The 14,968-nt window shown below is 54.3% G+C and overlaps 1 protein-coding gene across 4 annotated transcripts in view; it reads left to right on the forward strand.

Moving 5' to 3' along the window:
- The first annotated feature begins 1,298 nt into the window (after positions 1–1,298).
- Positions 1,299–14,968, forward strand: part of DOCK11 (dedicator of cytokinesis 11) — a 121,498-nt gene continuing 107,828 nt past the window's right edge. For all 4 annotated transcript variants that reach the window (XM_026653046.2, XM_026653048.2, XM_026653047.2 and 1 more), the window contains exon 1: positions 1,299–1,421. In XM_026653046.2, coding sequence (XP_026508831.1) covers positions 1,320–1,421 — 102 coding nt within the window. In that variant the 5' untranslated portion in view covers positions 1,299–1,319. The remainder of the gene's footprint in view (positions 1,422–14,968) is intronic.

The following is a 14,968-nucleotide window of genomic DNA, read 5'->3' on the forward strand; positions in this document are numbered from 1 at the left end:
AGTCCAGTTCTGTGTGGTATCCGCCTCTCAGAAACCCCCATCCCAGTTGGCTCCTTTGCTGGTGACCTTGGCCCAGGAGCATATTTGAGAATCAGCAAATGGGCTTGCGTTTCTTCACTCATTTTTCCTTCCAGAGGCTCCAAGCACGGAGAAGCAAAAGCAATATTTCTTATGAAATGGTATTTCCTACCCATTTAACAAACTGCTTCAAAGCCAAATAGCAATTGAGGACATGCTTTAAAAGTTACTAATAATGTTTAAAATTATTTCAACTATAATAGCTGCACTTTTGAACCCTACAGATAATCTAAATAATTCCTTTGTACTTTGAATGGTTGGTAATATGAATACAGTAACAGCGAATATCCTCTTCAATTGTGCTTAAATGACAATATTGCAGAAAGCATGTGAGCTCTCTTTGAGTGCAATTAGAGCAAAAGTATCCAATTCAGTTTTGATACTTCTCATATACATAACTGTATATTAATTATATGTCTTAGCCCTAGACCACAGAGCACAAGAAACTAAATACAACATAAATATAAATGTTAAAATCAACACAGCTTGGTAAAATAAAGACAAATGTTGAAGACACACCACATGAAAACACAGGCTCAACCCTTCTCCCAGGATCTATTCCACCCATAACACAATATACAACCATAGATCAATGGTTAGAAATACATTGTTGCAGTGAGCCTTTCTTTCACCTACTTTTTTCTTTTTTGTGGCCTACCAAGCAAACTGGCCGCCAGCCCCTAGGATCAAAGCAGGGGTTGGTCAGGGCAGTGTGTGCATTCGCATCTCTGTCACCAGAAGGCACCACTGCATCACACTGGCCGCAGGCACCAGCAGCCCTCTGAAGTGCCCCTGTCCGGAGTGAACCCCGGAGAGCTGCCAGGGGCGAGAGGCGATATCGGTTCTGGGCCCAGTTTCTGGGGGTGAGACAGAGACGCTTTCGAGCCCCACGAGCTCTTCTTACCCGCCTTGTCTCTCGAATGCCCCGGGAGGACCCGGGGACAAAGGACTCGCCGCTGCCGGGGCGGGCGGAGCGAGCTGGGGACGGACGAGGCAGCCAGGGTGCCTGGTGCCTGGTGCCAGCTTGGGTGCCTGGTGCCTGGAGCCGGCACCTGGAGGCAGCCCCTGTGCGGGGCTCGGGAACCCTGGGGCAGGACAGCGGCCCCCGCCCAGCCCAGCCGGGGGAAGGGGGCGGCTCCTGCCCGGCCGCGGTGCGCCCCCCCCGGCACCAGCCTCCCTCGTGACCCCGCCCCCGCCCGTGCCGGGGCGGGCCCCTGCGAGCGGCCGCCGAGCCGGGCACCATGGCCGAAGTGAGGAAATTCACCAAGCGGCTCAGCAAGCCGGGCACGGCGGCCGAGCTCCGGCAGAGCGTCTCGGAGGCGGTGCGCGGCTCGGTGCTGCTGGTGAGCGCGGGGCGCACGGCGGGGCGCACGGGCAGGGCGCGCCCAGGGCGCACGGGCAGGGGCCGCCCTGCATGGCCGAGCGGGGCAAGGGGGCGCCCTGGGGGGCCGGGGGCGCCTGGCCCTGCTGCCCGGGCACTGCCCCAGCCCCTCCCCGGGAGCCCTGCGGCGCCCTGTGCAGCGGGGGCCGTGGGGGGGAGCCCCTGGGCGGCTCCCCGCGGCTGTGATGGGAGGGGAAGGGCCGCGCCCCGCTCGGCCCCGGGGGAGGGGGGAGCTGGCGCTTCCTGCTGCGGGCGCCTTCCCGCCCCGATCCGCTAAGCGAGCCCCGGGCGGGGCTGCCTGGGTTGCCCCTGGCCCCGGTCCCCGGGCGTGCCCTGGGGCTCGCACAGCAGAAGTGAGCCCTGGGCCAGCCAGAGCCCGGGTCCGCCCGCGGGCACGAGCGGGTTCCTGGTCCGCTGTGCCCCCAGCCGGTGCCCTCGGCGCTGCGCCCAGTGCCCTGGGGGGAAGGAACCACCCTGCCAGACCGCGGGGCGAGGGGCGGGTTCCTGGTTCGCTGTGCCCCCAGCCGGCGCCCTCGGCGCTGCGCCCAGTGCCCTGGGGGGAAGGAACCACCCTGCCAGACCGCGGGGCGGGTTCCTGGCAGCAGAGCGTGGCAATGGGGCTGCAGTGGGAGTCAGCCAAGCAGCCGCAGTCTCTGGAGCCGGGTGACATGCTGTTGGGATGGGGTCCTGCAGGGTGACTCTCCCCAGAGAGCCCGGGGTTCGAGGCGGGCGTGGAATGTCCAGTGTTTCTTCGCTGCCGGCCCCGGGCTGGGGCGGTTTTCTAAAGTTTTGTGTGGCACATGGGCCGTTAGCTCTGCAAGGGCTGGCGGGGGGCCCACGTTCAGCTCAGCTGAGGACCCTCAGTCCTTACTGCAGTGTCCCGTCTCTTCCCGCCCTGATCCCCACCTCTCGTGCAGGAGCCGCCAGGCTGGATCAGACCAGTGGTCCGGGCCATCGAGCCCAAGTATCTCATCTCTGATAATGGCCAGAAGCTTTAGCGGAACCTCTCGTTAGGCAGAGGTGGGATAATCTGCCCCCACATTAGATTTATAGCTTCTAAGGCCAGAAGGGACGGCTGTGATCTTCTAGTCTGGCCTCTTGCATAATTTGGCCAGAGGAGTGCCCTGAAATCATTCCTATCTGATCTAGAGCAGAGCTTTTAGAAAAACAGCCGGCGTCTATCCACTCACCCGTCTATCCACCCACCATGCACTCACACCCCTCTCCCCCTCACCACTATTCATCCACCCACCCATTGCTGCACCTCTGTCTCACTGCGGTTCCCCTCCCTGTCCCCCATGGCGTCGGCCACGCTCCGACTGGGAGCTCTGTGGGGCAGAGCCTCGTGCAGTGGGGCCCCACTTCCCAATGGGGGCCCTGGACACTATCTCAGTACACCCAGACATCAATGAGGGGCCACCTCCTCCTGCCCCGCCGGGCACTCATTGCCCATGGTGCTGGGTCTGTCGGGGGGTCAGAGTGCCTGCCTGCTTGGCGCAGGGCTGTTTGTGTCCTGCTATCCACGGTGACTCCTGGGCGGTTGTTGCAGGGCCAGGGGTGAGTTGAGGTTGTTTCTCCCTTGGCATGGAGGCTGCTGTGAGGGAGCTGGTTAAGGGTGTTGTCCATTGTTTCCAATGGATTGTGTGTTTGTACTTCCAGAGCCACAGGTAGAACCCAGGAATCCCGGCTCCCAACACTTCCTCCGGCTCTAACCCATTATACCCACTCCTCTCCCTGAGCTGGGGATAGAACCCAGGAGTTCTGGCTTCTAGCCTCCCACCCCAGCTCTAACCCATTACACCCACTCCCTTCCCCAAGCTGGGGACAGACCCTAGGAGTCCTGACTCCACCCACTCTAAACCACTAAACCCCACGCCCCTCCCAGAACTGGGATAGAACCCAGGCGTCCTGACTCCCAACCCCCTGCTCCCCCTGCTGTAACCCACTACACCCCATCCTCTCCAGGAGCCCTAATAGTGAGAGATTGACTTGCATCCTCAAGCTCCCTCTCAGTCCTGGTTTTCAGCCCCCCTGCTTTGCTGGCCTCTGTGGAGCAGCCCTAGCTAACGCCCAATGGCCTGTTAGTCTGTGTGAGGGGCACAGGAATTGGCACCGTTGTGACCTCTTCTCCTCACGGTTACGGATTGTTATTTCTATTGTGGGAGCTCTAAGCGGTCCCCAAAAGGGAGCAGGGCCTCCTTGTCCTGGGCACTGAGCAAACATTACACAGAGGCGGTCCCTGCCCCAGACAGCTCACAGCCTAGGATCGACAACACGCAGCAGTGGTACAGAGAAAGGGAGAGGGTTAGCAGCAGAGACAGATGCCCTGGTATAAGCAGGGAGTCCCAGAGGTCTCTGTAGTTACAGAAGATCAAGTGTCCAGAGGCACCGCTTGCCCCTTTAAAGTTTTAGAAAATAATCAGAAGAATATTGTGTTCATCTCAGACAGCCTGTACTCCAGACCTGGGGAGGAGGATGTCCCTGCCAGCCCCGTACTCTGGATATCTCTGTTGTAGTGTGCGCGCCATGTGTCTCAGGTGGCACGTCACCAGGATTCATCACCTAATTTGATCCCGCAGGGTGGATCATTAGCTTCCCCGGCCCCGGGCCGGCTACTGAGGGGGAGCATGTCGTGAACTCTGTACCCTACTGGGTGGGTAGGCTATGGACTGAACATTAACAGCAGGGCTGTGGGTGATCCAGCATTTGACATTCAGATCAGATCAAAGCTTCTCTGGGCTGTAATTTGATTTGCTGCCCTATTCCTCTTTGAATTACGTTAGGAGACAATTAGGTGTGACCTTGAACTTGACAGAATGTTAGTCGATCCTACGTACAACAATACAGGTACAGTTTGTGCAGGCACGTCTCAGTACAGATTATTTCTACGAATCCTAACCTGACAGACAACATCTGTGGAACAAATGAAGAATTTTAGACAAATCTTTTAAAAACAAAGCGGCCAAGATTCAGATCTCTTAATTTAACAATATCTTCACAGACTCAGGGATTTTAAGGCCAGAAGGAAGCATTATAATAATCTAGCCTAGCCGAACGCGGGCCAGAGAATTTCACCCAGCGATTCCAGCATCATGTTTAATCTGGGTTTCTCAGCAGGATCCCGTTCGTTTTGCTCACCTTTTTTCAGGAACAATTCAGATATACAAATGCTTTCTTAAAGCCGATGAAACTTTTCTCATTAAAATTGTGATTATCTCTATGGATAGTCTGCCAGGTACCTGACAGCCCAGTAAGGACACAGTCCCTGCACTCGGGGACTTACCAGCAAAACAGACAATGGATGAGAAAAAACCCAAGTCACTGAGCCAGTAATGATGTTCAGCACCCATCTGGCATGTTCTTTGTTTGCCCACACCCCCCCTTGGCTCGCCCTCACATACACGCTCTCCCCGGGCTCACCTCTCTCTCTCTGCCTTTCACACACACGTGCCCCAGAGCCCATTAGTGCATCTTTGGAATTGGTTTGAGTGTTCACAGCCAAGTGCGGGGGGCGCAGGCAGTTCGATTCTGCAGAAAGCCCAGCTCCTGACAGCTGAGCAGCCAAGGATAAACAAAGCCGAGGCTGGAAGTTGGGTCTCCCGTAGGGGGGCATGTTGCTCTAACACTAGGTCAGCTGTCAGAACCAGAGTCCCAGGGTGAACGTGGGACAGTCCCATAAGCTGAAACCACCTTCGCCCTGGGACTTGGCACTCGGTTCTGGCTGGGAGCAAGGCACTCGGTGACGCGAGGGAAGAGACTATTCCGCTGGTCTCCAGATCTCACCTAGCTTGGGAGGGGATATCGCCCATGCTGCCCATAGTGATCAGGAGGAGGAAGAGAGGCCGGTAGCAGAAACTGGCCGGGAGGAATGGTGAGGGGAAAGCCTGAAGGGCCGTGGGGTGAGGAGGTGCTGAGAGGGCAGGGGAATCGTCTCACGGGCGGGAGCCATGACATCTCCCGTGTGTGCTGATGACACGGCCTCGTGTAAAAGCAAAGCACGATGTGGAGCTGCTTGGCCCACGCTGTGCCTGTTGGGAATGGTGTGAATGCACTTACCTGGCCTCCTCCAGCACGAACCGTGTGAACAACTTTCCGAGGAGATTGTCATCACAGGCTCAGAGTGGCAGGATCTGCATTTTGGGCTCCGGCACCAGCAACGGTTCATTTTAACAAGAGACGCACAGCGCGCCTGAGGGACTAGGACAGCTCGCAGGTCCTGTAAAAGGTGCCAGGACTGAGAGCTGCAATCTTGGAGCACAGAGTAGGTACAGCCTGGGCCGGGGCAGTGCCTGCTTCTCCACGCAGCCCTCCAAACCCGGGGCTGATCGGGCACCTCGATGGCTGTATAATCCTAGGCCTGTCTGAGGCCGTCAGCCAGGGAGGTGCGGGAGCTTGTGACATTGGCACTTGCCCATAGGAACTGGCCTGAGACCTCACTGTCACAGAAACCTTTTTGGATGCTCTGAACCAGGCCAGATTCAGACTAGTGACCGCGGAGTGTAAAGATCCACGTCCTGTTACCCACGCCATCAACCATCCAGTGCCGGGCAGTTCTAATGCAGGAAGTGAGGTTTAGCCAGTCAGAGCTCTCAGCTGAGTTCAGTGCTCCCACACAGCACAGAACAGCTGAAGGGATGCCTCTTCCACCGGCTGCTGGGAGATGCGTCCTTGGAGAATTTCTGTTCATGAGCCCTTGAGTAATCCAGTCTCCGAATCACTGCCCTCCCTCGCTGGTCTAAGTAGCTGTGTCCATCTTCAGATCAGTCTTAGCATGTAACCACCGTATAGGACAGTCATACATAGGGACTTGGCCCATTGTCCACTGAAGCTGACGGAAGTCTTTCCAGTGAGCATTGATCAGGCCCCAGAATAGAAAATACACTGTGCCTTAGAGTTAAATTTATCCTCCTGGAGGAGCTGACTGCGTGGGTACACCAGGGCGAGCCTGATTCGCCTCCAGCACGTGGGGAATGTTTCTCTGTCACATAGCTTCTGCAAATAGGTTTAAAGGCAAACATCTTACTGAGGGTGACAGACCGCCTGGCGTTGGCTGCTTTGGGAAGACAGGATACTGGGCTAAATGGATCATTGGTCTGACCCAGTAACGGCCCAGTGTGGCTGTTCTTATGTACAGAGCTTTTAGCAGCAGGAAACAGTCTGGTTTTATTGCGGAATAACACTGTTCAAAAGACGACATAACTCCAACTTGACAGGGACTGCTGAGAAATATACCCCTGTGTAGGCTAATCTCTGTGTGTGTCTCATGTTGTGTAGTGTGTTGGTTAAACAGCACCCGTAGCGTTCTTGCACTGGTGGATTTTAAGGCGGTATTGTTTCCTTTGTCACTTCCAGTGAAGCCTAGCTAGTGGGGGAGAGTTCGAAGGAGTGTTGTTTGTGTGTGAAGCAGGGTGAAATCCTGCCTTAGGGAAGTCAGTGGGCATCGTGTCATTGCCTTCGTGGGGTTGGGATTTCACCCCAGGCCTGTGAAAGAGAGGAGCCGAGTACTGCACTACCCACCGTCCGGTGTAATTCCAGCTTCCTCCCCCAGCTCTGCTCTAGCGGGACAGGCTCCTGCTCCTCCAGTCCTGGGCTCTCCCCAGCGCAATGTGGTAGCAGTTCTGCACTGGGCGAGGCTGGGGGGTGGGTTTGCCCTTTTGGCTAGGCACTAGGATAAAGCCACCAACGTTATTTCTACTTGTGCTGTGAACTGGGTTGTAATCCCCGTCTCTAGAGGTGAAAGGGCTGCCCGCAACACAGCCTGGGACAGTCCTAATCTTGGTGGCTAGGACAGGATGGAACAGAACTCTCAGTCCACATCATTTCACCTCCGCTAACCCTTAGCCAGCATGTGGCAGCTGCCTCTCCCCTTCCATAACTCTGGCTTCTCTGTGTCTCTCACACCACACAGCAGAGGAAAGCAGCCATCAGGGAGGGGTGAGAAAAAGAGTCTGGGGGACCCCCCCCCCCCAAGGCAAGCTGGAATCCTTAAGAACAAAACCCAAAGAGCCCTGACTGCTCTGGGCAGTGAAGACATAGGGGAACCCTCGTTCTTTCTGCAGGCTTGAGGTTTTTCACACCGCTGTAGGGTGAGATTGAATCAGTTACAGCCTTTAACGTTCCCTGGGTTTGCCTGCCTGTCAGTGAGTGGCTGGATAACTTCTAAACAATGTCACTCTTTTCCTGCTCTTGCTGTGTTTCGTTAGTGGTCAGGCTGTGGTGTAAATGGCATGCACTGGCAGACCGTGCTGCTTAGGGAACAGCGGGGCTAGAGCTAAGTGCTCAGTAGTTCAAACCCCTCTTAACCAAATGTTTGGTCGCGAAATAAATCTTGGGGCCCCAGAAAGTAACCTGTTGCCATCTGGGCTGCAGCGTCACCCCCAGGATGGAAAGCGAGCGCACCGTGCGGTGAGGCATTGCGGAAGCCGAGCCTGGACACGGGGAAAAGGGAAAGCCTTGGTCTCATGCGGGCAAGGATTGGTTTGACTGAGCTTATCTATCCCACAAATCGTAAGTGCTAGTATCACAGTATCTAGAGTCTCTCTTCCCCTCGGTGCTCAGGATGTAACTTACCATTAATGGGCGAGTCCCCCAGCCAACAGGGAAGGAGAGACCCTTATGGCCCAGCCCTGCTCGGTGCTGTGAAGAAGAGCATGCAGGAAAACCTGCAGACAGCCGTGGGAGCACGGGTAGAATTTGGGTACTTCTGCTGTAGGAGTTATGGAGCGGCATAGGGAGGCGTGGATCAGGCTTGCCAAGCATGGTCTGCAGACAGGTTCTTGCTGACCGTGGCAGTGGCCTCTATGTGCATTTCCTCCCCTCTTTGGATCACATGAGTCTTGGCTTCACCACAGGAATATTGCTGGCCATTGCAAAGAGCCTCCCACTTAGTTTAATAATGTAAAAGTCCCCAATTGGAATAGGATCCAAAATGCTGTACCTGGTGACATAGGCAGCAAAGTTACAGAGCTCCGTCTTAGGAAAGCAAATCAGCTACCCCCAGGTAATTGCTTTCTCTTTGTGAAAGTGAGACCATCGTGATTTCAGCACCATACCACAAAGTTCATGCATCTCATTCCCCTGGTGAACACGAATGTATTCTAAAGGAGCAGGGCCTCTGCCATTATGTCACTGCAGGGATGGGGGAGATTTAATGTCTTCCAAAGGTGCTGTCCCGTGTGGCGGGGGAGAAGTAAAATATATGGAAGTGTTTAGATCAGGAAAGCAGGAATTTGGGCAAATATAGACAAACTGTTTCCCTGACAGTGTTGCCAAAAATAGTCATCTGGTGGCAATTTTAACTCTGACAGTAAAAAGCAACAGAGAGTCCTGTGGCACCTTTAAGACTAACAGATGTATTGGAGCATAAGCTTTCGTGGGTGAAGGCCCACTTCGTCGGATCCATTCACCCACGAAAGCTTATGCTCCAATACATCTGTTAGTCTTAAAGGTGCCACAGGACCCTCTGTTGCTTTTTACAGATCCAGACTAACACGGCTACCCCTCTGATAGTTAACTCTGACTGTGTTAGTCCTACTTGTCTTTACATTGTTCTATCACAGAACGAATTGAGGATACAGTCAGTATGTTACCTTAAGGATTTATAAAATAAATAAGTCATGGGTGTAATACAGCATCTTAGCTGAAAACCAGCAACTGCACCAACACGTTCAGAAACATCAGCCAGCCTCATCCTCAGTCTATGGTGCAGTGCATTACCTGAGCACGCCTGGGTGGTCATGCACACGCGTGTCTGCACGCACACAGGGTTGTGAAAATCTCTGCTGGCAGAGGGCTGCGTGGGTTTTTGCCATATTAAATCATGCATCTACTCTCCCAGGTGTTATGTAGATGCCTGAGATGTGCTCCCTGACACCTAGCTAGTAGAGAACTGGCAGAAAGCCAAAGGAAGGTCATTTTCATTTGATCCAGTCTGGGCTCGGTTTGTACGTGTGGCTCAGTTTCCAACAGAAACAAAGTAGGAGACAAAAACGGCCCATAATGATGGTGTTAGAGAGGCTTTGACTAGAGGCAAAAAACATTTTATTTTTTCTTTGTGCGTCTCTTTCAGTTTAATCTGTATGATTGGCTGCAGGATTTACACTCGTTATACAGTACACGAGAGGGCCTCTCTGCAAAGAAAACAACCTTCCAACTGCATAAACCCTTGTTGTAATAACCTAACCCCACTGTGAATTGCGGCAGTGCTGGCTGTGTGCTAGGCTGGTGCAGACAGGCGAGCGAACGTGGAGCCTGCCCTGAAGGATTTACTGTCTGAGCAGTCACTACAAGGTATAATAGTGACCGCAAACAGGTGCATTACAAAGGGTGAAATCAATGGGAGCTTTGCCAGCCACGTCAGCGGGGCCCCCCTACACATCAAAATAACGAGGGCCAGATTTTGCCGCCTTTACTCACTGTGAGTAACCCCTTGCTCCCGGGGTGGTCCCACTGACATCCATGGGGTGACTGGCAGGGTGAGGCCGCTCAGAGACCCGGATTCAGGAAAGCACTGAAGCACACGCTGAAAGTTAATCACATGCTTTCCTGGCTCAGGGCCGCGGTGAGTTCGGGTATCGGAGAACGGCTCAACGTTAGTCACATGCCGTTATGTGCTATCAGGCGATTTACACAACCCAGAGGGGCCGTTTTGCTCTGGCCGCCCCGTCCAGGCTGAGCAGCATGGGGCAGAAGGGCTGTAGGAGCACTGCAGAGGTACGAGCGAGCGCTGCTACCATCACATCCCCCTAGTGCTGTTCAGCTGGGGTCCCACCTAGAAACAGCAAAACACCCCCCCGCCCACCTCCGAAATCCGCCAATTGGCGAAACCCCTGGCTGCCGCCGCCACCACCTTCCCCGGCCCCCTGCTGCCCCCTCACAGCTCTGCCCCGTGTGTGGGATCGAGACCCCTCTGCTACCGCAAGAGGTTCCACCCCCAGGCTGCCGAGGCGGGCAGGTGGCCGTGGCGGTGCAAGACCCGGTGAACGGCCCCTGGGTGGTGGTTTTGGAAGCTGGGGCCGGTTCTCCAAAGGCGCTAAATCTTATCCCTCCCTATCACGCTTTTCAACCTGCCCCCGGGACAGGAAACCTCTCAGCCCGGGAGCTGAGAACCTGACTAGCCCGGCTGAGAAGAGATCCCCCCCCGCAAGCCCAGAGGGCTGGATGTGACAGGGGTGTACGTGGGCCTTCCTTCTCTCTGCTGGCTGCATTCACCTGCTGAGGTTCGGGAGGGCGCAAGCCTGCCCACCTCTGAAGGCCCCTCCCCCAGCCTAAGGGGAAGAGCTACCAAACCTGAGGCTCAAGCAACTCCGGGGGACAACTAATGAGAAAACAGGGTCAGGAATGAGGGGTACAGGTTCAAAATCAGGGATCCGGAAGGGGACACCAAGCAGAGAACCCAGGCAGTGCCCACGATTGCCTTTTGGTGACCAGCTGAACATACTGCTGCTGGCTGGTCACGCTACAGAGACGAGACGTGGTCGAGGTGTACAGCCTGAGTAACGTCCCCAGGGGGGCTTGAACCACCGGCCTTTCAGTTAATCGCGGAGCGTGCGGACCGATTGTGCCGCAGAGACACCTAAAGGCACCCACGATCGCCTATGTACTAGGCAGGCATGTTAGGCAGCTTAGCCCTGGCTGCGTTCACGTGAACAAGCAGTGTACTGAGCCTGACCTGAGCGTCTCACCACAGCTTCTCCGAGAGAGGGATTCTGGTCGGCTGCGGCTCTCTTGCACCTAGGGACAGGAGGCAGGAGGGCCTGGGCCCTTCCCACCCGTGCATGTACATGTCCCATCATGTTTTGCCACCCGGGATGAGATTTCAGCGTTGCTGCGGCCCGTGTTTTGAACGGCTGACGGCTCTGGAACGCCGATCCAGGCAGTGGGGTGCACACCGGGGAATTGCTACGGAGGGGTCTGAGCAGACTATTACTGTTAGTAAAAGGAAGAGGCTAAAGGGCGGACTCTTCTCCTTGGTTCTGGCCAACGCTGGTGACTGTACCGGCCACTGATGAGAAATTCCATTCTGGATTGGAAGCACCAATAGCCAGGGAGGCATTTGGATCTGGGGTGTTGGTCCAGCCCATTGTAGAAAGTGGGGCCATTGGTAGAATCCCCCCGAAGATCGAGGGAGTTCAGACCCCACATGCTCAGTTCTAACATAAGTCATGGTGGCTTTCTCAGTGTTTCCTTTAAACCCTAACAGGCTGCTTTATTGTCTCTAACAGGGTTGTAAAATGATCTCATCCTTATTATTATTATTATTGGCAAATATCTTGGCAAAATGGGGAGAATCTTTTAAAATCTCTGTGGTTGGGAAGTGCAGTCCCACTCCGATAAATCATTTGGACAGCGACCAGCTTCAGGTGCAAGTGTTTTCAGATCCCTTGGTTAATCCGTCTCTAGGGTGACCAGAGAGCAAATGTGAAAAATCAGAACAGGGGGTGGGGGATAATAGGAGCCCATATAAGAAAAAGACCCAAAAATCGGGACTGTCCCAATAAAATTGGGACCTCTGGTCACCCTATCCGTCTCCTTGCTCCCATTCTCTCCAGAGCACAGGAGCAAACTCACACCCCTTCCTGTGTCCTGCTGCCTTTTCAGAAATGCTGGGAATTCTCTGTGTCCCTGCAGTTGCCTCCCTCTGTGTCCGGTCTGGCTTCGTTCTCTCATTACCTTAAAAATACCAATCAGCGCTCTCCCTTCCTGGTTCCAGGGTCCTTGCTCACAGCTCAGTCTGGTCTTCACAGCACTCCCCTGGCTCCGTGTCTAGTCTGTTCTTGCCTGCCCCTTTCTCACCCTCATTGACTCCTCTCCTGATGCCACGTGAAATAGCTTTGTCTCTGGGCCTATTCATTTCTTGCTGCTCTAGCGATGATTCAATAGCCGAGCTCTGGGGGCTTCTCGGGGGAGCATCGGCAGAGGGGAAAATATTCTCTCTTCCAGGGCAGCTGTGGCACAGAGCTTAGTGCCCCAGCTCTCTTCTTCTCTCCTGTTCTGCTCCCAACGTACCAGAGCTCCAGGCACCTCTCCCTCCACCTCCATGCAACCAGCCCCAGGCGGCGCAGGCTGAGCCAGCAGGCCCTGCCATAAACCGTGGGGCTCTGCTCCCGAACAAAGGAAACAAAAGCAAAGCCCAAGCGAGAGTAAATCCTTGACCTGCTGTGGCCAGAACCGCGGGCAGAGCCAACAGCTGCTGGGCCCCCATGCGATTTTCAGGGCTCAGTCGTCTGAGCCCAGTGGCTTGAGCACTTGGGGGTGGGGGGCAAAGGCTCCCATTGGCTTTCCTGGGAATTGGAGAGGGCTCCGCCCTGGGTTAGGGGCGGAGCGCTCCGCTGCTTTATTCAGAAGGGCTGAATTTCTTGGAGAAGGTTGTGATCAGCTGAACAATGAGGTGTCTGTGGAGGGATGGTTTAAAATGGAAGTGACCTTCTAGTGACCGGTTTGGGTCCAATTCTCCACTCCCTGCTATCTCAGTAATTAATAAATAAATAAATAAATAATAAATTAATGGAGATATCCCATCTCCTAGAACTGGAAGGGACCTTGAAAGGTCATTGAGTCCAGCCCCCTGCCTTCACTAGCAGGACCAAGTACTGATTTTGCCCCAGATCCCTAAGTGGCCCCCTCAAGGATTGAACTCACAACCTTGGGTTTAGCAGGCCAATGCTCAAACCACTGAGCTATCCCTCCCCCCATAATCATGTACCCCAGGCAAAGCGGGTGCAAGCTGCTGCTAGGTCAGAACAATTTACTGCTCCCTTTGCCTGCACCCCGTGCCGGTCAGGAGAATCTGGCTCTTTGTTCACCGTCAGGAAATGCTGCGACAAGCACTGCACACCTACTCGGGTAGCTTGGGACAGAGAGGGAGATTAAATAGCAGCAAAACCAGCCCAGGGTAAGGCCATTTGCTCTCCAGCTGCAGACAGGGTTTTCTTACCCTGTTTCCCCGAAAGTAAGACATCCCCCGAAAATAAGACCTACTTCCAGTTTTGCCTCTCGCTGTAATATAAGGCATCTCCCCGAAAATAAGACCTCCCCGATAATAAGGCCACCCCGGAATATAAGGCCCCGAAGCTCCAGGAAAAATAAGACCTCCCCTGAAAATAAGACCTAGCGCATCTTTGGGAGCAAAAATTAATATAAGACACTGTCTTATTTTCGGGGAAACGGGTAGATCAGCCAGAACAGCTGTGGACTCACGCCCGTCTGTTAGTTTCCAAAAAGGCTCTCTCCTTTTGGCCTGAGCTCTGTCACTTTGTCAGGGGGTTCAAAAGGGGTTCAGACCAAGCTGGCCCCACGCCTCCTGGGCTCCTGACAAAACACGGCTTGATCTAATAGTAACATTAAATCATGTGTCTTCAGGAACCAAAGTAGCTAATGATTTTCCAGCCCATTTAAAACAAATTCCATTGGAGATTTAAGCACCTGATCTGTTGCCACTGAAGTGAATGAGAACCTCGGTTAAAATCAGTGGCAGCCATTGGGAAAATGAGAAGTCACAAGCAATTGGGAAAAGGTCTTCGTTGCTGCACACGGAGGTGAGCTGGCTCTGCGGGACAGACATGACTAAGATATCTGGGAGAGCGGTCCATGGAAGTTAATGAGAATCTAGATTTTAAACATGATGATCTGTGTTTAAAAATAGCAGGTAAAATGTAGTGACGGTAACAGAGCATTACCAGAAGCAAATACAGAATAAAACAGTGTAAACTCCCCTATATTGTAACAGGACTTTCCTTTTTCGCTGTACTGCACAAGCATCAGGCCTCACAGCCCCCAGATGGAGGAGGGAAGTATTATTATCTCCTCTTTAGAGCTGAAGAAACAGAGAGACAAAAGGTCAAACCCTGTTTGCCCATCTCTTATATTGTCTCCGGGGAGCTGCTCTGGAGAGCAAGATGGTCATGCCTAGGCCCCCAATCAAAGATCATGGCTCCTCGGAGCTAAGTGCTGTCCAGACAGTGCAGAGGGCGGTCAGTGCCCAGAGCTCACAGACAGACTAACACGGGGAGAGGCCTTGGGAGGACGAGATAATCGCAGAGCAAGCGGAGTCGAGCAGAAAAGCTGAAGTTGGGGCTGACTGGTGCCGGTTGTGCGTGATTCGTAGGGATCAGAGAGGGTTTGACCCAGACAGGTTCAGGGCTAGATTGTGACTGGGCTGTACGTCTACACGAGAACTCTCTCTCCACCCTAGGGCACAGGGCAGGTCCCCGGACCCAGGGGCTGGGTGTGCAGGGGGAGGCAGGTGCAGCAGGTGGGTGGGGAGGGAGGGGAATGAGTGGGGCCTTGGCTCTGCCCCCCTATGCTTTGGTCCGTGCATCATAATTGGCTCTACGGAGCCATAATTTGCTGCTGGGTCCAGCTGTGATTCCACTGGGCAGAACGTGGCCGTTGCGCATTCCTGATAAGCAGAGATTTTGTAAACTGGGGAATTGTCTGGACCTGGAATAAGCCGGCAGCAGGAGCATTACCACTGGCACTTACTGTAACACAAGCAGCAAGCCCTGGCAT

This window comes from Terrapene carolina, unplaced genomic scaffold (assembly GCF_002925995.2).
Source record: "Terrapene carolina triunguis isolate 2854851 unplaced genomic scaffold, T_m_triunguis-2.0 Scaffold131, whole genome shotgun sequence".
Classification (NCBI taxonomy): domain Eukaryota; kingdom Metazoa; phylum Chordata; order Testudines; family Emydidae; genus Terrapene; species Terrapene triunguis.